The 23,047-nt window shown below is 41.9% G+C and overlaps 2 protein-coding genes across 2 annotated transcripts in view; one reads left to right on the top strand and one right to left on the bottom strand.

Annotated features, from left to right (window-relative positions):
* Window positions 1-3,533, bottom strand: part of LOC126259311 (conserved oligomeric Golgi complex subunit 6) — a 119,189-nt gene extending 115,656 nt beyond the window's left edge. Inside the window, exon 1 of the mRNA XM_049955988.1 lies at window positions 3,226-3,533. Coding sequence (XP_049811945.1) covers window positions 3,226-3,468 — 243 coding nt within the window. The 5' untranslated portion in view covers window positions 3,469-3,533. The remainder of the gene's footprint in view (window positions 1-3,225) is intronic.
* Window positions 3,534-3,602: 69 nt separating this feature from the next.
* The window catches only part of LOC126259313 (actin-related protein 6), a 111,275-nt gene continuing 91,830 nt past the window's right edge, over window positions 3,603-23,047 (top strand). Inside the window, exon 1 of the mRNA XM_049955990.1 lies at window positions 3,603-3,748. Within this exon, the coding sequence (XP_049811947.1) occupies window positions 3,657-3,748 (92 nt within the window). The 5' untranslated portion in view covers window positions 3,603-3,656. The remainder of the gene's footprint in view (window positions 3,749-23,047) is intronic.

Genomic DNA, 23,047 nt, shown 5'->3' with positions numbered 1-23,047 from the left:
GTTTTGTACAATACTCCAGCTGAATCTCAAACAGCAGGAATGAACTGGATGTATGGAGCTGTAGCTTAATCAGTGATGTGTTGACATTTGCATATTATTCTCAGTTACATATACAACTGTATTTATTTTGACAATTTCAGTATAGTTATTGCTCTGATTGTAACCAAATAATTCTCTACAATCACTTTCCTCACAAAAATGGTGTCTTTCTTATTGTCTTGCACAAGAAGTCTTGAGAGACTAAAGTGGTATTAGGAGATGATTAAATATTATCAAAATTATAATTTGAGTTCAATGTAATGTTTATAATGCTCATACTATACCATGATGCTTCATTCCCATTGAATGTAAGATCACTAATATACACACTATTCATATAACTTTTCTTGACTGATTTGGTCCCCATCTTTGTGACAGTAGTAGCCTCGAGAGTTCGTTTCTAATGTTTAGTTCGCATCTCTAACAACACTGTGTTTAGCACAGTACTAGGCATTATACAGCAATTGGCAGGGTGTGCTGTAAGTTATTCTAAGCATCTCCAATATGGCGCCTATGACATCACTACATACACACGGCAACAAACACGAAAATACATATAAATAAGACAATAACATCTCCCTCCAAAAATACAATCAAGCTAATGGGGCAACCACGAAAAATTGGGGGTTTTAGGATGAGGACAGGCTAAATATAACAGAAAAAAAACACCACAATCCCGAAACACAAAATGATGAACAAGAAGAAGAAAAAAAAATATTACAATAGTCCGCTACACCAATAAAATCTGCAGGAATCTGACACTTCCCTTGACCTATATAGGTCAACCACAGGTGACGATACCAAAACACCAATACCTACAATTAAACTACGAAAATTGGAATCGGACATTTCCCTTGACCTATTCAGATAAACCACAGATTACGATACCAAAACACCAACACCTACAACTACAAAAATGAGAATTGGTCATTTCCGATGACCTATATAGATCAACCACAACTATTGATAGCAAAACACCAACACCTAGAACTATGAAAAAGAAATCCACAACCTCAAATATCTGCAAATCAAACACCCCTATACAAGTTAAAACACATTCAGTACACCATAAATACACAAAACATCACAATTCAAGAAGAATAAAATAATAATTTACTGCCAACAAATTCTGGCGCTGCAAACTAGGTCAACCAGCCCAATCTCCCCCCCCCCCCCCCCCACACACACAAATGATTTACCACACTAAAACAACAAACTAATAACACCTAAAAAAAGTGATAACTCATTGAAAAAACTTCCAAACCTTACATAATAATTTACTGCCAACAAATTCTGGCGCTGCAAACTAGGTCAACCAGCCCAATCTCCCCCCCCCCCCCCCCCCCCACACACACACAAATGATTTACCACACTAAAACAACAAACTAATAACACCTAAAAAAAAGTGATAACTCATTGAAAAAACTTCCAAACCTTACGTTTGGAATTACAAACACTATCAACGACTTCACAAATCCAACACCAAGGCTCAAATGAACCCAATATAACACATTGTACTTAGCACATGCACACACACCACCAGAGGGCATCATGAAACACAACAAGACGACATTTACAAATACAGCCAAATCGTGAACACAGTGTCGTAATGACGTCACACACAACACCCTTACGTTGACCCTGTGAATTCCTAAGGGACTGAACTGCTGAGGTCATTGGTCCTTTGGCTTAGAAGCTACTTAAACTAACTTATGCTAAGAAAACACACATCCACGCCAGGAGGAGGACTAACTTCTGGCAGGAGGGGCCATGCAATCCGTGATATGGCATCTCAATTATGGGAGAAATTAGGTCCTGATTCCCATTACATCATCATACATAGGATGACTAAGAATTTCCATTTGTTGCGATGAATGGCAGCTTGCTTTTAATGTAGCAACATTAATGTTAATGAACATGAGGAGGAAAAACAATCCTGTAATGTTTGAATACAGTATTAGTAGTTTGCTACTTGATACAGTCATGTTGTTTAAATATCTGGGCCTTATACTGCAAAGCAATATGAAATGGAACGAGCACCTACAAGTAGCAGTACGGAAGGCGACTTGTCAGCTTCAGTTTATTGGCAAAAGATTAGGAAAGTGGGGCTAACCTACCAGCGAGACCACATATAGAACACTAGTGCAACCTATTCTCGAGTACTGCTCAAATGTTTGGCATCCCCACCATGGGAACTTAAGGAAGGTCACTGGAGGTTGTTTTCACAAAACACTATTAACAAAATTTTGAGAAATGGCATTTGCAGCTGACAGCAGGACGATTCTACCGCTGTCAACAAACATTTCACGTAAGGACCACAAAGATACGGAGTAAGATAGTGCAGTGTTTAGTACACTGAACTCACATTTGGGAGGGCGACGGTTCAAACCGTGTCTGGCCATCCTGATTTACATTTTACGTGATTTCTCTAAGGCGCTTCAGGCAAATGCTGGGACGGATTCTTTAAAAGGGCAAGGCCTATTTCCTTCTCCATCCTCCCCTAATCCGATGGGACTGATGTTCTCACTGTTTGGTCCCTTCCCCCCCAAATCAATGACAACCAACCAACCAACCAACCAAAAAAATAAAATAAGAGACACATTAGACCTTGTATGCAGGCATACAGACAGTTTTTTTTCCCTCAGTCCATTCGTGAATGGAAAAGGAAAGGAAATGAGTAGTGGTACGAGAAATCCTCTGCCATGCACCATAGAGTGGCTTGTGGAATATGTATGTTGATACAGATACATACTCTCTGCAAATTCATATTTTCCGGAATGTACATACGTAACAAACCAAAGAATTTACAAAATCTGCTGGAACTTTGTTGACATGAAAATAAAACTAAGTGTCAAATTGACAAAAGGGCTAGAACGTGTGTGTCCTCAAGTCTTGGCTGTAGTAAGACACTTATCTGTGGCCTAGCGTGACGTCTAGGTCAGATTGGGTAGTTATTATTTGATTGCAACAACAATTGCCTCTATAATTTTACTTTCGTTTAACAAAGCCAGTTTCGACATTTGTCCTACAAAGAAATGTCAAAATACCTGAATCAGTTTTTACATCACATGTTGCTGGCGTGGGTTAACTGATTGGCTAAATAATTCTCAGCAATATCAACACTCCATTATGTTCGATAGTGAAATAATTTCAATACGCGACAATCAAATAAAATTAAGTACTTACTTCGTTTATGGCCAAGCTCCTCTTTTCTATTTTACTTCTTAAATTACGCCGAGCTTTAAGAGTATTCTCAGTGAAGAACGATGACAGTTCTTTCAATGCCTCGAGTGTATCTTTGTCATTTTCCAAGCGAGTGTCTAAAATTTTAGATAAACGTCTTGCTAATAAATTATTCACAGCCTTGTCCGATTCATTATGACTATCACCCGCACTGCCGGTTGTTGGTTCTTTAATAACAGAAACCATATTTATAAGTCAGAACTTCTCCAGCTACAGCTTCCACGCATCAAAACATCACACACTCAGACAGTGTTTTGTCGTCCACTAGTTCCACTTCCCCAGCAATGGAGCGCTGCGACTGGAAACAATTGTGTGTTAACTGTGAGTTGGTGACACTGTGTGTGTGTGTGCGCCGATTATGAACGAGTGATTGGATGAGAGTAGGAAAAATGTTAAATCGTGTTTATATATTGGATAATGGAGCATGTAGCGCGAAAGTAGAATTCTCGGATAGTGAGAAACCAAGGTACTAGGTTGTTCAGTATTTGTATATTCTCAATCGTGATGTAGACATGTGCGTAGCGTTTTTGCACTGCAAAGTTTGTCATGTGAGAGTGGTGTCTGAATTCATGTGATTTAGTACTAGTTTTCGGTTCATAATTTTTGTCAACATCGATTTAATTACGCAGATCCATTATGAAGCATTAATAACGTTGAAACTTCTAACTTTTAGCAAAATTACATCTGGATTGAATGTAAATTACCGCTGAAAATTGTTTCTCCGTGTTACAACAACAAAAACAAAACAACAACAACAATTGCAATGAACTATTTCTTTACTTTCATTCCCACTCCCCGTCATGCACTGTAGAAAATTTGTTCGCAGAATTGTTGCAGTGTTGTATATTAGGGTCGTACCACGTCAAATCAACAAATGAAACCATCGTTTTCAACCTTACCCTCTTTGATTTAAATGGAATTAAGTATGCCTATAGTACTCATAAATAGTACCACAAATTAATTTTTTCACATTTTTCTGATCAAAAGTTACCGAGTAACGGACTTGAAAAAATTGAAAAAATGACAAATTTTCGACTCGCGGAACAATGTTGCTTTCTTTATAACTCGTGTTCTAATTAAGCTAGAACAATAAAGTTTACTTCATTGGAAAGCTCTTAAAGAGCTTTTGTATGATACCAAACATTATTAGTTTAATATGTATTGTTTATAAAAACATTGTTGAATTTATCGAATTTTGAAAAACTGTATTTTTAAAATTCTCAAAAAAATATATGTGAAAGAAACACTTTACATCTACATATTCTAAAAATTTCAATACTACACAATATTAATTCTCTATTCCTGCACCCTGAAAAGAATTTTTTCATTATGTTAATAGTATGCAAACATTAACTTGGTTGTAGGCATAAAAACTTAGACTCTTATGAGGTTTGTACAAAAGTACCTTTAAGCTAGAATCAAAACACATTTCAGAGTTAATCACATAATTTCACTACAGCTGCCTCACAACAAAAGAATGTGTGGGTCACTTTCAACATTAGGTGAAAATTGCTGACAATATTAACCAGAAATAAAATACCGAATAGATTGCAGATAGTAAAACCAAAGAATCATTTTACATATTATCTTTAAAATGAGAGAGAGTTTCCTTTTTTCCCCCCGTGGTTTTACAGCTATCAATAAGTAGTTAGCACCAAAGTTTAATAAGCAGTTATTCGTTTCAAAAGTACAATTTGTGGGCCATGTAACAAAATCTAACACTGTAATATTTTTATGTGTAGCAAAATAATAGAAATTCACCTATCTGTGATTTTGGTGAATCGTGGTAAACGTAAAATTGCTTTTGATAGTGATCCCATGCTCATCCCAAGTTGAAATTTTCAGAATATGTAGATGTAAAGTGTATCTTTAATATATATATATATATATATATATATTGAGAATTTTAAAAATACAGTTTTTCAAAATTCGGTAAATTCAACAATTTTTTTTTAACAATTTGTATATATATATATATATATATATATATATATATATATATATATATATTAAACTAATGATGTTTGGTATCATATAAAAGCTCTTTAAAAGAGCTTTCCAATTAAGTAAATTTTATTATTCTACCTTAATTAGAACACGAGTTGTAAAGGAAACAATATTGTTCCGCAAGTCAAAAATTTGTTGTCTTTTCAATTTTTGAAGGGCCGTTACTTGGTAACTTTTTGTCAGAAAAATGTGAAAAAATTAATTTGTGTCATGATTTAAGAGTAATATATGCATACTTAATTTCAAAAAAAAATCTGAGAGGGTCAGGTTGTAGCACTTGTTGATTTGACATGGAATTGCTCATTAGTTTAATGGGAATGGTCAAACCTCTGTCATACCCCATATTCAACTACTTCTTCATATTAGCCCATATACTACAGTCTACAACCACCTAATACACGTTAACTAATCTTTAAACTTTTCTGTGGCTTTCAAGTGAGTTCCATGTCAGTTTCGTTATGATAGTGATACTATTACATTGCTCAAAATTTCCTCGGACAAAACTTAGAGCCCTTCTTTATAAACTTTTCAGATCTGAAACAGGGTGCTAAAATAGGATTTGAACCTATATCCTCCAAACTTCAGCATGCTATTACCATGATGATAATGTTTGGAGAACTGTTATGGTACAGAAATGCTTAACTCCAGTTTCAAATGTTCCTTTACAAAGGGAAACCCAGGAGAACTGCTCCAGTTTAAACCTTGTACCACTGAAAAGATGAATGACCCAAGTATTAGTGTCAGTGGTGTTGAGAAACAGCTGAAATTGTTAAAACTGAATAAGGCTCCAAGAACCAATGGAGTCCCTGTCTGATTCTATACTGAAGTTGCGATTGAGTTAGCCCTACGTCTAACTATAATCTATCATACATCCCTCGAACAAAAAACCATGCCCAGTTTTTAAAAAGAAGCACACGTAACACCTGGCTACAAGAAGGTTAGTAGAAGTGATCCACAAAACTACCATCCAGTATCCTTGGCATTGATAACTGTGAAATCTTTATTCTGAGTTCAAACATAATGAGGTATCTTGAACATAATGACCTCCTAAATGTTAACCAACATGGATTCTGAAGACACCGATCATATGAAACCCAACTTGCACTTTTCTCATGTGACATAAAGTTTTGGATTAAGACTGTGAGGTAGATGCAGTATTTCTTGATTTCTGAAAAGCATTTGACTAAGTAACATACCTATGCTTATTGTCAAAAGTACAATCATAGGGGGTATCAAGAGAAATTCGTGACTGGGTTGATGACTTTTAGGTAGGGAGGACACAGCATGTTATCTTTGATGGAGAGTTTTAGCCTCGTACTAATTATTACAATCTTCAGAAAGACTCACGAAGTAGTTAGGCTATAATATTTTATTTTTTTATTGCAACGAAAAGCTCATATTAACATTGAATCAATAACAACAGAACTATTATATATAATCAAAGAATAAACAATCTGTCCCTTGTGCTCACCACCACAGAATAATGCTATTCTTCACTGTGCATCTACGGATGTTCTGCTGGCGACTCCCACACAGCCCCCCTCCGATAGAGCGGAGCTCCGGGAATGTAGGGGTATTTATACACTCCTGGAAATTGAAATTAGAACACCGTGAATTCATTGTCCCAGGAAGGGGAAACTTTATTGACACATTCCTGGGGTCAGATACATCGCATGATCACACTGACAGAACCACAGGCACATAGACACAGGCAACAGAGCATGCACAATGTCGGCACTAGTACAGTGTATATCCACCTTTCGCAGCAATGCAGGCTGCTATTCTCCCATGGAGACGATCGTAGAGATGCAGGATGTAGTCCTGTGGAACGGCTTGCCATGCCATTTCCACCTGGCGCCTCAGTTGGACCAGCGTTCGTGCTGGATGTGCAGACCGCGTGAGACGACGCTTCATCCAGTCCCAAACATGCTCAATGGGGGACAGATCCGGAGATCTTTCTGGCCAGGGTAGTTTTTTCTGGCCAGGGTAGTTGACTTACACCTTCTAGAGCACGTTGGGTGGCACGGGATACATGTGGACGTACATTGTCCTGTTGGAACAGCAAGTTCCCTTGCTGGTCTAGGAATGGTAGAACGATGGGTTCGATGACAGTTTGGATGTACCGTGCACTATTCAGTGTCCCCTCGACGATCACCAGTGGTGTACGGCCAGTGTAGGAGATCGCTCTCCACACCATGATGCCGGGTGTTGGCCCTGTGTGCCTCGGTCGTATGCAGTCCTGATTGTGGCGCTCACCTGCACGGCGCCAAACACGCATACGACCATCATTGGCACCAAGGCAGAAGCGACTCTCATCGCTGAAGACGACACGTCTCCATTCGTCCCTCCATTCACGCCTGTCGCGACACCACTGGAGGCGGCTGCACGATGTTGGGGCGTGAGCGGAAGACGGCCTAACGGTGTGCGGGACCGTAGCCCAGCTTCATGGAGACGGTTGCGAATGGTCCTCGCCGATACCCCAGGAGCAACAGTGTCCCTAATTTGCTGGGAAGTGGCGGTGCGGTCCCCTACGGCTGTGCCGTGCGTGTGATCATTGCTTGTACAGCCCTCTCGCAGTGTCCGGAGCAAGTATGGTGGGTCTGACACACCGGTGTCAATGTGTTCTTTTTTCCATTTCCAGGAGTGTATTTCACCAGACACCCAGCTCTTGGGTGTACTGAAGGCATTGGTTGAACTTCTTCAGCTTCTGTTGCTGGTAGTGGCGGTATCGCTTCCTCTTGTGGTGGTGAGGTGGTGTCATCCTGGTCCAGTGGTGTGGATGGTGGAGCTTTGTGCCTGACCTCTGTGTCCTCTTCAGTCGGTAACATATGTGCAGGTTTGAGCCGTTCCAATGATACCACTTGACTCTTTCCATTTAGATCTATCTGCATGGTATGTTCATTCTGTGAGAGCACTCTGTAAGGTCCAGAATATGGAGGCTGCAGCGGTGACTTGACAGCGTCCGTCCGTAGCATCACATGTGTACATGAGCGTAGATCTTTGTGCACGAACGTATTTACCACTCCATGTCTCGAGACAAGAGATGGGCAAAGTCTGGCCATATGCTTGCGTACCATTTGCAATGTAAACGGGAATTCGGTCTGTCGTGCCCCTTCTTTATCGGTGAAGAATTCTGCAGGCAGTCGTAAAGGTTCACCATAAACCAATTCTGCAGTGGATGTCCCTAAATCCGTTTTCAATGCTGTGCGTAGGCCCAACAAAACTAGTGGTAATGCTGACAACCAAGATTGTGCATGGCACATTAATGCAGCTTTTAATGTTCTATGCCAGCGTTCCACCATCCCATTGCTGGCTGGGTGGTACAATGTGGTACGATGTTGGAACCTGCAGAGGTTGACCAATTCCGAGAAGAACATCGATTCAAACTGACGCCCCTGGTCTGTGGTGACATGTAAAGGGCAGCCGAAACGTGTGATCCAAGATGAAAGAAATACGTGTGCCACCGTTTCTGCTGAAATATCCGATAACGGAATCACCTCTGCCCATCTGGTGAAGCGGTCCACCCCAGTGAGGAGATAACTGTATCCTTCTGACGACAAAAGTGGACCCACGATGTCCAGGTGCACATGTGTGAAGCGTTGTGTGGTAAGTGGGAAGTTTCCTACCTCTTTGTGTACGTGTCGTCCCACCTTGGCCCTCTCTGACAGTCCAGGCACGTTTTTGTCCAATTACGGCAGAGTCTATTTATACTGGGCCACACAAATCTGTGTCATTAGTTTGATGCTGACGTTTATTCCCAGATGAGCCAGTCCATGGATGGTATCAAATAATTGTCATTGCAGTCTCTCAGGTACGAACGGTCTCAGTTTTCCTTGCGATACGTCACACCAAACTCTGAAGTGTTCACCCGTTGGTTGTATTTGTTGCAAGCGTAGCCCAGACATACTATCACGAGAGAATTTAGCAAGTTGCTGGTCTGTTTCCTGTGCTGCAGCTATTTCCTTGTATTCAATAGTCTGAGAGATTGTTTCCAACCTAGACAGGAAATCTGCCACAACGTTCTCAGCTCCTTTTATGTGCTGCAGGTCTGTCGTAAACTGGGCGATAAACTCTAGTTGTCTAAATTGTCGTGGTGAGCAACCATCCTTGTTCTTACTGAAGGTGAAGGTAATTGGCTTGTGGTCTGTGAAAACAGTGAATGGTTTGCCTTCTACTTGTGGTCGGAAATGTCTGATGGCTTCATAAATTGCCAGTAGCTGCCTATCATAGGCACTCCATTTTACTTTTGATGATGTAAGCTTGCGGGAGAAGAAACCTAGGAGCTGCCAATTGTTTCCCACCTTCTGGTGTAGAGCTGCACCTATTGCCTGCTGGCTCACATCCACAACAATTGCCAGTCGAGCTTGAGGAACCGGATATGCCAACATTATTGCCTGATGTAGACAGGTTTTGATCTTGTCGAATTCTATCTGTATCTCTGATGTCCACTGTAAAGGTTGTTTGCCTACTGCATCATTGCCGACTGGTGCTGACATCAAAGGTGCTTGAATGGCCACCGCATTAGGCAGATGTTGTCTGCAGAAGTTAACTGCTCCAAGAAACCGGCGTAGTTGGCGATAGTCGATGGGGCGAGTCATCTCTTCGATAAGGTCGAGTTTGTCTTGCAATGGGCTGATACCGGCTGCTGTCACTGAGTAGCCCAAGAATGGCACCTGACATCGTTGAAGTAAACACTTTAATTCATTGACCGAAATGCCATATGCCTCAATACATTAGTAAACAGTCCTTAGATGTAGTTCGTGCAATTCCTCAGACAACGAAAAAACCAAGATGTCATCGAGATACGTGAAGCAATATCGTAAATCTTTGAGGACTTCGTCAATGAAACGCTGCCAAGTTTGTGCCGCATTTTTTTAACCCGAACTGCATACGGAGGTATTCGAATAAACCGAATGGTGTCGTGACAGCCGTCTTCGGTATATCAGCAGGTGCGACCGATATCTGGTGATACGCTTTTTTGCAATCAATGACACTAAAAATGGTCGCACCTGCAATTGTGTGCGTAAAATCCCTGGTATGTGGTATCTGATAACGATCTGTGATGGTACGAGTATTTAGTGCCCTGTAATCTCCGCATGGTCTCCAAGACTCATCTTTCTTCTTTACGAGGTGAAGTGGCAATGACCAAGGACTGTCGGATCTACGGACAATTCCCGAGCGTAATAATTCTTCGAACTCTGCCTTCGCTGCAGCGAAACTATCCGGAGCTAACCAGCATGGGCGTTGAGACACTTGTTGACCAGGTGTAGTCCTGATGTGATGTACCGTATTGTGCTTTATTGTTTGCCCACCAGACATGGATTCACAGTTTGCTACTTGTCTGCAATCAGACGTGGACATAGGGCTTCATCCAAGGGTGCATCTAATGCACTGTGTCCCCTGTCAAATTCTCACTGAGCTAATAGATACCTCAAGTGCATAATGAAACAAGAAATCTGCACCCAATATTGCGTCTGACACATCGGCAGTTACGAAAGTCCATGGTAAACTTTCATGGAACCCGAGGTCTACCTGTATCTGACGTTCTCATAAGTTGCTATCGACATCTGGTTTGCTGCTGTGAGTTTCGACTGAGATGGAGGGAGCTTCACATCACAGTTTCTAACAGGCAATGCACTAACGTCCGAACCTGAGTCTAGTAGATAAGCATGGCCGGACTTAAAGTCTGTAACAAACAGCCGATGGGACAGTGAAGGTGAAGAAGAAAGGTTACTCACCCGTAGCTGCCCCTTGTCGATCTCACCTCTTAACGGTAGGCGCTGGTGCTCGAACTCGCGACCGGCGGCACCTAACGCTGGCCGCTGTCACCATTTGGGTGATTACAGGGTGATGTGCAGCACGTCGCTTTGTTTCCGAATCATCGATGGTACCAGCAGATACGTTCCTTAGACACAATGTCATCATCCTTGCTCTTCTTGTTTGTGCCTGTCTTGCCTCCGAGCCATGTCGATATCTGCTGCTTCAATCCCTCAACTTGTTTTCGTATGTCATCCAGTTGTTGAGAAACGTCCGGCTGTTGGCGTCGTCTTATCGCCGCCGTTTCCTGTGAGTCTGTACTGTTGTCCGAACATCACTGTCGATGTATGCGCTGTGTCTAACGAGGTGTAGACCTTGTCGGCTAATGAGATCAACGACGAGATATCTTGTGCGTCTGAAAGCACCACAGCTGTTCTAACTGCCTCTGGCAACTGCACACGCCATACATGTTGCAGTATTGTATCTGGCAACTCTGTGTCGTTGACTAAACTTCGCAGGTGCCGCCAAAATTCCGAAGGTGACTTATTTCCTCTCTCTTCACTGTACAATACTTGCTGGATACATTGTTCCACCGACCGACGTAGTCGCTCACTGAGTAACTGCTTAAAACGTATACTTTTGCGTGGCAGGCGGCTGAAGAATTATATCTGCGCTGATCGTTGCTGTTTTTATTAAGCGCACTAACGGCGATCATAAATTTTGTCTCTTCATTTACAATGCCATGATGGTGGAAAGTCAGATCAAGCATTGCAAGCCACAGTTCAGGTTTATCAGGTATGAACTGTGGTGGGAGTAATTTCATCTTGCTACTGTTCTCTGTCGAAAGGCCATCACTTGATGGCGCAGAAAAATTAAACACAGCGTTTTCTTGTTCTTCAATCTCGCATCGTAATTCCTCAATGTTCTTTAGCAAAACGTCGCACTGATCCTTAACACACTGTGCCACGCGGACTTGCCGATCTCCTGGTAGACGAAATTTAACTGGGCTACATTTGTTCGTCTACAACGAAATTCTTTATACGGGGTCACCACTTTATCCACATACTACTTATTACAATCTTCAGAAAGACTCACGAAGTAGTTAGGCTATAATATTTTATTTTTTTATTGCAACGAAAAGCTCATATTAACATTGAATCAATAACAACAGAACTATTATATATAATCAAAGAATACACAATCTGTCCCTTGTGCGCGCCGCCACAGAATAATGCTATCCTTCACTGTGCGTCTGCGGATGTTCCACTGGCGACTCCCACAGAGTCATCAGATGTAGAAAAAACTACGGGTGTGCCCCAGGAATTGTGTTGGGACTCTTGCTTGTTATGTATTATATTAATGACCTCACAGGCAATATTAATAGTAAAATGAGGCTTGTTGCAGGTGATGCAGTTATCTATAATGAAGTACTAACTGAAAAAAGCTGCATAAATATTCCACAATGAAAATAATCAATTAATTATAATATAATTTAAATGGACAGAAAAAATCTACTCGCCAAGTGGCCGTAGGGGAACAGACACACAAAAGGATTTAACTTTCACAAGCATTTGGAGCCAGTGGCTCCATCTGCTGGTAGAAGAGTTGAAGGGGAAGGAAGACGGGTGAAGGGAAAGGACTAAAGAAGTTTAGGGAATGAGTTACAGTTTAGAAAAGTCATTCAGAATCCTGGGAGACTTACGGGAGAGGATGAGAAGGAAAGACTTGCAGTTGGAACCTTATTTTTGTTCTGTAGCGGATTACTGAGTTGCATACATAACCTAGAAAGAAACACTTGGAATTAAATGGTGAAAGTGACACTTGTGACTCTCACAGGATGCTATGGCTCAACTATCCCTATGCCAAAATTACATTCAAGGGTACATTTTGTGGGCCTAAACACGTTTGTAAAATCTCGTAGCAACATAGGGACTGTGTGTCGCCTCTGACTGACAAAATGAACATCGCTGCTCTGTGCAGTAGATTGAACAATAATATCTGTGACACTTTAGATGTCGAACCTCTGACCAGTGTAGACCACGATGTAATTCTGTCCAGCAAAATTAATGTAGGACTTGTCTGCCACACCATGTGTACCGTTGTTACTTAAGCTCTCCCACTGGTACTTCACTTCCTGTATTGGTGTCCCCGTTTCCAGCACTGTGCCGTGATATTGTGCAAATCTGCCATGCCGGTTGGGTATTCAACAATGCTGCCATTGTTCACTGCATCATCTCTCCACATCAGCGATGACACCAAGGATATTTAGCCACGATGTGATACACCCATACTGTGTGACAATGTACAATGTAATGTTTGACCTGGACTAGAGGAACTTCAGGCAGTGTTTTAGATAGAAAAAATGACAAGTGGAACAACAAACAATGGCACTCTGTTTATCCTGCAGCTGTTATCTCACATGTTCCTAGATTTTCCTCATTATGGCTCCTGTGCCTGTCCGCAGACTTCTGGATCTTTCCACAACTTTTCAAGTGATATTCTCCAGCCACATTGCTGTACGGATGGACCTAATGGTGCATTTCCAGCGCATTGACAGTGGACTGTCAAATAATACTGCCGCTGTCTTCTCTACTGCTCCAATGTATGGACTCTAAATTATGATGGCCAGTCCCGCCACATTGGCTGAATTTTATGTGAGAACTATTTCTGCACTGTTCGTTCTGCTCAAAAGTGGTCTCAGTGCATTGAACAGTGATGTCACGCTCATTCCCGTCGCACCTCCTGCGCTGCATACCGTGCATAACCTAACCAGCGTCACACACCTTGGGTCTTGGGTGCATTTAGTGTACAGTGCGAACATGCTTTGCAGGCTTGAACTTTTGCAGCATTAATCGCTCCGACCAATGTCTGATGTCACGGCTGTGTCAGTCAATGGCGTGCTTGGGTTGGTCTTGCATGTACAACCCACGGAGAGTCTCCATACCATCTGGCCTTGTTTTAAACTGACGTCATGCCATACTGACCTACCGGCAGTATGGTTCACTCTAAGCGAGTGTTTGATGTCCACCCGTGGGATTGTCAATGACGATGCAAGATTTATGATCTTACTCAGCCAACTTGGGGATGACACAGACATAATCAGTGACCTATTTCTGGCAGCACCCACTCACAACAAATATGGGACAACTAATGCTCTGCTGCTCCAGTGCCTCTTGTACTCCCCAGAATAGCAGCTATACATAGTTATGCAGAAAGAAACTCTTTGAGACAACCCACAATCCTCACTCTGGCAATGCCTGTAGGTGCAGATTGATCCAATAGTGATGCCTGGCAAGTTCTGGACACTGGCTATTGAAACTTCCCGCAAACCTCCAGACTGCAATGCTGTTGCACGAGGATGACCCCCTTGATGCTACACTTCACCTCGTTAATCGAGTCCCTACTTTGGTGCTGCCTTGTACTCTCATCAACAGCTACTTTGAAGTCAGCAAGGCCATTGCCCCGCTTGGCTAAAATGCGACCAAGGCTGACTGACTACCGCCGAGCCGGCCCGAGCTCCCCTACTTGTCACTGGCTGCCATCACTGCCTCTGCTCCATACAGCTACAACATCTGTGAGGTCAGCCAACTCTGGTCAGTCCAGCCTGGACCCCCTCCCACTGCCACACTGTTCGCTGCTGATGGACATCAATTGCTGAATGACACAGCGAATATACCCACATCCACCCCCTCCCTAAGGCACTGCACTGTTTAACAGATGCCATTTCAGAGAACAATGCTGCCCACCACTGCCCCTTCGATGTCTAAGTGATACTGTTGGTTCCATAGCAGATTCGTTCAGGAGGGTAGCAGTTGCAGAGTGCCTTGTGCTTACCCAAATAACCATAGCTCCCTGTTGTAGTAACACCTGGCAGCTGTACAACCACGAGATGCCTTAGTCAGCCTGCACAGTTCTGCCACCTCACAACCCTCCCCCCCCCCCCCCCCCCGCCCCTCCCACTGCGGCCTGCCCCCTCCCCTGACACCTTGTGCTTATTTGTTTACAACCATCTGATGCAAACCTATTTCCTCACCATCATTGCTCCAATTATATGCCACAATCAACACTGTCATTGCAGTTGCTGGCACTGCCTCAATCACTTTGGACTTAGAAGCAGAGAGTCTTGCACTGGACCTCTCCTCGTCGCTAAAATGGTTGATCTGGTCCTGGGAGCTGACTGTGTGTCACGATCATATGCTTTCTGACCTCATCCGTGGTTTGTTATTACACTGTGATGGTCAGCAACCAATAATTGGAGTTATCAGTGAAGCTCTTCCTGAACATTCCAGTCCACCTCTTCATTAAATTGAGATACACCACTGGACTTCCTCCTCAAGTGCTCAATGCTCTTCAGCAAACTTTGCTCTCTAGTGACCAACTTTTTTTCGCGGCTCACTGCAAATGACATCATGAGATGCAAAAATGTGGATCTTTGCCAGTGTATTGCCGACAATGCAGCATTGCCCTGATCTGCCCATTGACCCTGCTCTACAATGCGGCATTTTCCGGCTACAGGTGTGCACCATACTATGAGGCCACATGCAGTTTGTGCTCTTCACAATGGTACTATTCATCTTATAAACACTACACTCCTCCTGCCTGTCCATCGTAGACCTTGATGCCTCCGTGCCCACAAACAGAGGGGCGAAGGCAGCCATGAGCAAACTAACGGAGGCAGGCATTGTCTGCCAGTCCCTGGACATCCCCTAGAAAGCTTGTTTTAAAGAAAGACAAATCGTGGTGCCTGTGTGGCAACTACTGAAGGTCCAATGATCAAAATATTACAGACAGTTATCCAGTCCGTAATGTACAAGACTTCATTCAAATGTTAACCAGCGCCAAAATATTCAGCGTTATTGTCTATAAAACAGTACCTCCAGATTCCAATGGCGGAAGAAGACATACCGAAGACAGTGATCACTACACCTTTTGGACTCTTGAGTTTTTGTATATGCCTTATGGATTTAAAAATATTGCGCAAAAGTGGCAATGTTTTATTGACAAAGTTTTGTTCAGAGTACCATTCTTTCATGCCTACACAGATGATGTCCTTATATTCTCTCTGTCAGTGGAAGAGCAAGAGGCTCACGTACAAGGTGTACAACTTTGCTTCCGCCATTTGCTGATAGGTGGCGAAAGAAACAAATCGTAGGTGTTAGGCAGTTAGCTTGGACCTTGGTCAACATAATCTCATTCAAACATTAGTTGATTTGTGTTTGCATCATAAAGTTGTTCTTGTTTGAAAATGTCAGTTTACAAGCCTAATTCTTGTCATTTGTGGGAGGTGTTACTGTTTTGTTTCATTATGAAGAAAACAGTGGCCGAGTTTCATCAAATGCTCTCAAGTATATATGGTAAGGACACTATTAGTGAAAGACCGTGTCATGAGTGGTTTCGCTATTGGTGCCACGTTACAACAGTAGATAGCCAGTGTTCCCCAGACCTCGAGTTTCTCTCTTGTAAACTTTAAGACACGTAGTTAAGTGCTCACTCTTTGACTGTGAGCTACTCACCATCTATGACACCATCTGTTACTTTCAAGAAGAGGTAGAGGGCAGACCTCTTACTGTTTATCCAGATCACCATCCCCTGGCTCATGCATTACACAACACATCTGAGCCTACGTCAAAGATACTGAAAACATTGTCGGGAACTATGTGTCATGCATCACCTCTTCCTTTGCCTGGCTCGGTTATGACCAGATCGCTGAGGTGCAAGACTGGGATCAAGATTTCCAAAACCTCCCTCATGACCCCGAAACAGGCCTCAAACTTGAGCAACATATCTTCCCTGGCTTCACCAAACTAATTTGGTGATGATCGGGTCCAGTCGTCCTAGAACCTTTTCGTAAACAAATCTTCAATCTCAGCCACAATCTTGCACATTTAGTAACAAAATGTTTCATCTGGGCACACATCCAGAAAGACTGTGCCACATGGGTGAGAATGTACATCCCATGCGAACATAGTACAACAGGCTGCCACGCTCAGTCCCCCCACCCTCCTACCCTGTGTTAAATTCCTGATCCCCAAGGGCACATTCCAACACGTGCACATGGACATAATAAGGCCACTTCCAGTCTCAGACAGACAGTGTTACATTCCATCACTGACTGATAGAGTTACGTGGTGGTTGAGGCCACACATACTGCTGATATATCCACCGAGACTGTTTTCAAAGTTTTCATCAACACATGGATCGCACCTTTCGGCTGCCCTGTGTTGCTCACTACCAACCAGGGCAGGCAGTTTGAGTCCTCTCTCTTCAATGAGCTGTGTCATCTTTGCGGCTGTCGCTGTTTCCATACTACTGCGTATCATCTGCAGTTGAACAGCCTTGTTGAAAGATGGCACCACACATTAAAAACGGTGCTCATGTGTCATCCTGAGTCATGGACTGAAGCCCTTCCCTGGATATTGCATGGCATCCGCATTGTCCATAAGGAAGACCTTGATGCATCTTTAACCGAGATCCCGTACAGTGGGACATCATCTCTTCCAACCGATTTTGTCGTATAGGCTATCTCCCACACCACCACGACTGCCATACTGCCTGCTGCCCCACCCACCCCTAATCACACCATGCAATGTCATGGGTCTTTGTCCACAAGGACCTTCCACCAGCTCGCATGTGGTGCTATACATTGACACTGTGAGGCCAGTGCTGTACCTGCTGTATACAGGCCCTCACAAAGTAATTACTTGCTGCACAGACACATTTGACACCATGATCAGAGACAAACGATTTACAGTAGCTGTTAGTAGACTGAAGTCAGCTTGGACCATTGCAGAATGGAATCCGCAGCCACCATCTAGCCTTACATCTGACCAATTATCTTCTAATCCTATCACACTGCAGCTCCACCTCTGTGACTTTCTCACTGAGAATATATCTGTGACACTTGTTGACGAAAACCTGGACATCTTCGCCCAGCACAAAGGTGAGATCGAGACCCAGCACAATATCACATTGTTACTACCACACCTAGCCTATGCAAGCCAATGTGGACACAGTGGAATTGATGTCCCAACTCAATACCATGGGCTCCCCCATCATAACTGCCCCGTTTTACTGCGCTTTCGACCTAGCTACAGCAGGCAATAGAACTACAACATTGACCACTCCATAGCTGAGGTTGCTGCCAACGACAGCACACTGGTACCAGCTACTTCCTGCTATGTATGTGCCCTCCAGCCTCCTGCTCACCTCAGAGACTACAAGATCTCTGGCATCACTCTGACCGTCACTCCACCACTTAACAACACTGGCACATCACCACCTTGCATTGCTTTCCCTTCTCCTGTGCTCCGTACAGTGGCAGTGGGGGAGGGGGGGGGGACGGTGGGTAGAGGGGGGTGCCCCGTGGTGACGAAGCGACTTTACATTGCCTCTGATTGACAAAATAAACATTGCTGCTCTGTTCAGTACAGTGAACAATAATAGCTGTGACAGTTTATTAGGTGTTGAACCTCTGAGCAGTGTAGACCATGATGTAATTCTGTCCAGCAAAATAATACAACGATTTGTCTGCCACACACTGTGTACCTTTATTACGTATGCGCTCCCACTGCTACCACATTTCCTACAATCCTTTAGGCAATTATAAATAATTTAATTGCATAATTTGTTATTAGCTAAGGTTTATCCTCTAGCTTTCGTGCATGTGAATGTTTGCAAAGGCTTACAAGTTAGGTGATATTTTTGTCCTGAATTGAAATACTTTCACTTATAAATTTCTGAGCTCATATGTAACTGATAGGGCACTGACATTCACATGTCCCTGTGGAAAGTATTGAGGTCTCTTCAAACAACCAAAAAGATTCTGGGGAAATTGATGCTGGTGGGTGGGCGGGCAGGCCTAAGCCTTTTGTTGCTGTGTTGTACATTGATGAGCCGAAACATTTTTTCGCCAGAAATTGAGACCTTACCCTAAAGCCTTACCTCAATTGATGAAAGGCTTTGTGGAAAGATCTAAATCGTCAGTTTGACTTCTATTCCAGAAAGGCTACAAATTGAGCAGGAAAAAAAAAAAGAGAAACGGGAAAAGTCAATGAAAAAACTTTTGTCTACACATGAACAGAAAAAAGTCAAAGTGAAGTGTGCCCCACACAAAACCAAAATGAAAACTTCATTTGATATATAATCTAACAATTATTCCACAAAAAGCTCGAACCTTTCAATGGCACAGAGTAATCAAAGGGGCAGTGAAGAGTGCTTGTGGACAGGAAGCCAAGCATCAGTGATTGGTTTTTGGTAAATTTAGAGGGCAGTAAAGTAATAAGCAGTTTGTTGGAAATGTTATTAGTATAGGCCAGAAAGGAGTGAAAGTTTAAGTTTGTAAGAAGAACTGCAGACTTTTTAAGTAGCCTCCAATTGAAGACGCCACTGTTGTTGACAAAGATAAAACAGAAATGATTCTCTAGCCTCGTAATATCAATATCAAAAATGACCGTGTGACAACTTTCACTTTTATAACTACTTCTGAAGTACTTCCTGTTTCTTAATTTTTAAAAAATATTATAATGTTTTAATGTGAGAGTGTGAGTCCTAAACAAATAATGGTTTACATGTGTTATTTCCCGCTCAGGTATCCTCACTACCTGGATTAAGTATCTCCACTAGGGAGAACCTTGTGCTATTGTGCAAAACATTTTTGTCAACAATTTCTTTGTGGTTACATATTTTACTATTCATATTTTTAAACACATAATTTGATGGGAAAAAGCAAGGTTTATCATGACAGTTTTGGTTTTGTTTTAAGCATATAGCAAAAACATTAAAATAATTAAAAGTGAAAATATGGCTTAACTATTCCTTCTATCCTGTAATTTCGCATAAATTGGAGTATTGTCAAACTTGGAGTAAAGTACACCAAATTATTATTAATATTTGATAAGGGTAGACACTGAAGTAATAAATTGTTATTGTTATCATCTAAATACGAAGCTGCACATTGTCTTTTAATGTCATAGAATGTGTAACAAATTTTAATCTTTATATCTTGCGAGTTCTGCTGGACATCAGCATAACTCGTTGTCGCCGGCCGGTGTGGCCGAGCGGTTCTAGGCGCTTCAGCCTGGAACCGCACAACCGCTACGGTCGCAGGTTCGAATCCTGCCTCGGGCATGGGTGTGTGTGATGTCCTTAGGTTAGTTAGGTTTAAGTAGTTCTAAGTTCTAGGGGACTGATGACCTCAGATGTTAAGGCCCATAGTGCTCAGAGCCATTTGAACCATAACTCGTTGTCTTCATAATTTTAACCTTATTAGGTTGGTTAATTGTTAATGCACTGCATACAGTTTAGTTTCTGCCATTAAATGTTGCCTGTGAACCCTTAACTGGTTAATAATTTCACAACGTTAAAGGTCCTACATGATGACAACTGAATTAATGACTGAATGGATCCTTAATGCTTTTTTTTCAACTTTTGAGTGTTGTGAATACTACATTATATCTTGGTAACCAACATGACACTGCTCCGACATATCAAGGAAGCCATCAACATGGCCCTGAGTAACAACCTGTGGCTGATAGCATTGAGAAACATATTTTCAAAACAACCATGAATAAACAAATGAAACCTCCATTGTAATAGTGAGTTTTGGGCAGGAATAAACAAAAACTTGCAATTCACCATATTCTGCATATTCAGAAGTCATCAAAATAATGCTTAGGAGGATTGCCACATCCACAGTACAGTTCCCTCACCCCCTCACCTCTATGGCTTATACACATAACCAGTGCAAGTGATAATTCAAATACGAACCAATCATGTAATCAAAGGACTAGTGCACAAAGGTACTAAATGACATATTGAAAACAAAATGGGCAGATAAACTTGCCGCTGAAAAACACTAACAGAAATATTGCAGATGCCTTCTACATAACAAATGATGTTATACTTCAAACAATATGCCAATGGATTGCTTGGTGCACAAGATGCTACATTACAGAAAAATCTATCAGAAAACATACTAGTTTTCATTTAATGTTAAAGGAGGTAACATTACCATTTTTTACGGATTATATAAGGCACATTTTTTCTTCTAAAAAATGCCTTCAAAATTCAGGTGTCTCGTACTCAAAATTAATACAAAAATGTGCAGTGTCTGATGTAAAATTTCTACCAGTCTTAAAAATGGTCACATATTCAATGCTGCAGAAGAAAACCTTCTCCGTCTGGCAACATTGGATTCAACTGGCAGCAGCAGTACACCGATGCAATGAACATGAATTGCAGGGATCCACAAGCTTGCTAACACTGCCTTTCTACTGCCCTGTCATCACAAACTCTGAACATTTTCTTGCCTATGATGTGTCATTGTAGTCTACAGTGCTAATGAACTTGAATTGAAGGTGATTAGTGTTATCAGTAACAATACAATACTTTTGTTAGTAGCTAGTTTTGTAATGCAAAAAAAAAAAGTTATTCATATGATATGGGCTATGCATAATAGCGTATGCAGAACTCTATGGAAGCAGAGCAGCTGAGCGGTATTTCAGCCATCCACTAACAGAATAAAAAAGGAAGACTAAATGTGCAAGATATTATCTATCCATCACCTTATCAGTCAACATCGAAAGAAAACCAGTGTGGAACTAAGCCAAATAGCCAACGTGAATGAAACTCCTCTGACATTTCATGTACTGGGCAACAGAAATGTCACCGTGAAAGGTGCTAAAAATGTAACTATAAAAACATATCTAAAAACAAAGATGATGTGACTTACCAAACGAAAGCGCTGGCACGTCGATAGACACACAAACAGACACAAACATACACACAAAATTCAAGCTTTCACAACAAACTGTTGCCTCATCAGGAAAGAGGGAAGGAGAGGGAAAGACGAAAGGATGTGGGTTTTAAGGGAGAGGGTAAGGAGTCATTCCAATCCCGAGAGCGGAAAGACTTACCTTAGGGGGGGAAAAAAGGACGGGTATACACTCGCGCGCGCGCACACACACACACACACACACATATATCCATCCACACATATACAGACACAAGCAGACATATTTAAAGACCTTTAAAGTCTTAAAGTCTTTAAATATGTCTGCTTTGTCTGTATATGTGTGGATGGATATGTGTGTGTGTGCGTGCGAGTGTATACCCATCCTTTTTTCCCCCTAAGGTAAGTCTTCCCGCTCCCGGGATTGGAATGACTCCTTACCCTCTCCCTTAAAACCCACATCCTTTCGTCTTTCTCTCTCCTTCCCTCTTTCCTGATGAGGCAACAGTCTGTTGCGAAAGCTTTAATTTTGTGTGTATGTTTGTGTGTCTATCGACGTGCCAGCACTTTCGTTTGGTAAGTCACATCATCTTTGTTTTTAGATATATTTTTCCCACGTGGAATGTTTCCCTCTATTAATAACTATAAAAACAAATGTACGTGAAAAAAGGTGCTACGCTGTTGTTCTTTCATGTTGTACTGATGGTATTGAATTAATCCAATGATCATTTTCAAATGTAAAACAGTGTCAAAACCTTCTGAAATACCATCAGGTGGTGGTATTCATGTACATGACGAGAGTTGGATGGATGAGGCCGCTATAAAATTGTGGAGTAACAGTGTGTGGGAGGGAAGGAAAAGTGCTCTATTGTAGAAGAGTTCTCTTCTTGTGCCAGATAAGTTTAGTAGTCATTTGAAAAATTCTGAGAAAGAAACTGAGTCAGGGAAATAGAGAGCATGCTGTTATTTTGGGAGGACTTGCTTCACGAGTGCAACCTTGTGATGTGTTGATAAATAAACCATTTAACATGTATATGAGAGAGGAATATGACAAATGGGCAATGGATGAAATCCAACATCAATCCACGCAAAGAGAGCTTTAAAATGACCTGCAATCAAACAAGTGTGTCAGTGGATAAAAGAGTCATGATCTAGAGTGTGAGAAAACTTTATTGTTAAATCTTTCAAGAAATGCAGCATAACTAATGTTCTTGACAGCAGTTAAGACATCTTATATGTGAAGAGGACAACAATGATGACAATGTGGAAGTA

The sequence above is a fragment of the Schistocerca nitens genome, chromosome 5 (genome assembly GCF_023898315.1).
Source record: "Schistocerca nitens isolate TAMUIC-IGC-003100 chromosome 5, iqSchNite1.1, whole genome shotgun sequence".
Classification (NCBI taxonomy): domain Eukaryota; kingdom Metazoa; phylum Arthropoda; class Insecta; order Orthoptera; family Acrididae; genus Schistocerca; species Schistocerca nitens.
This window is presented reverse-complemented; position numbering and strand designations above follow the sequence as displayed.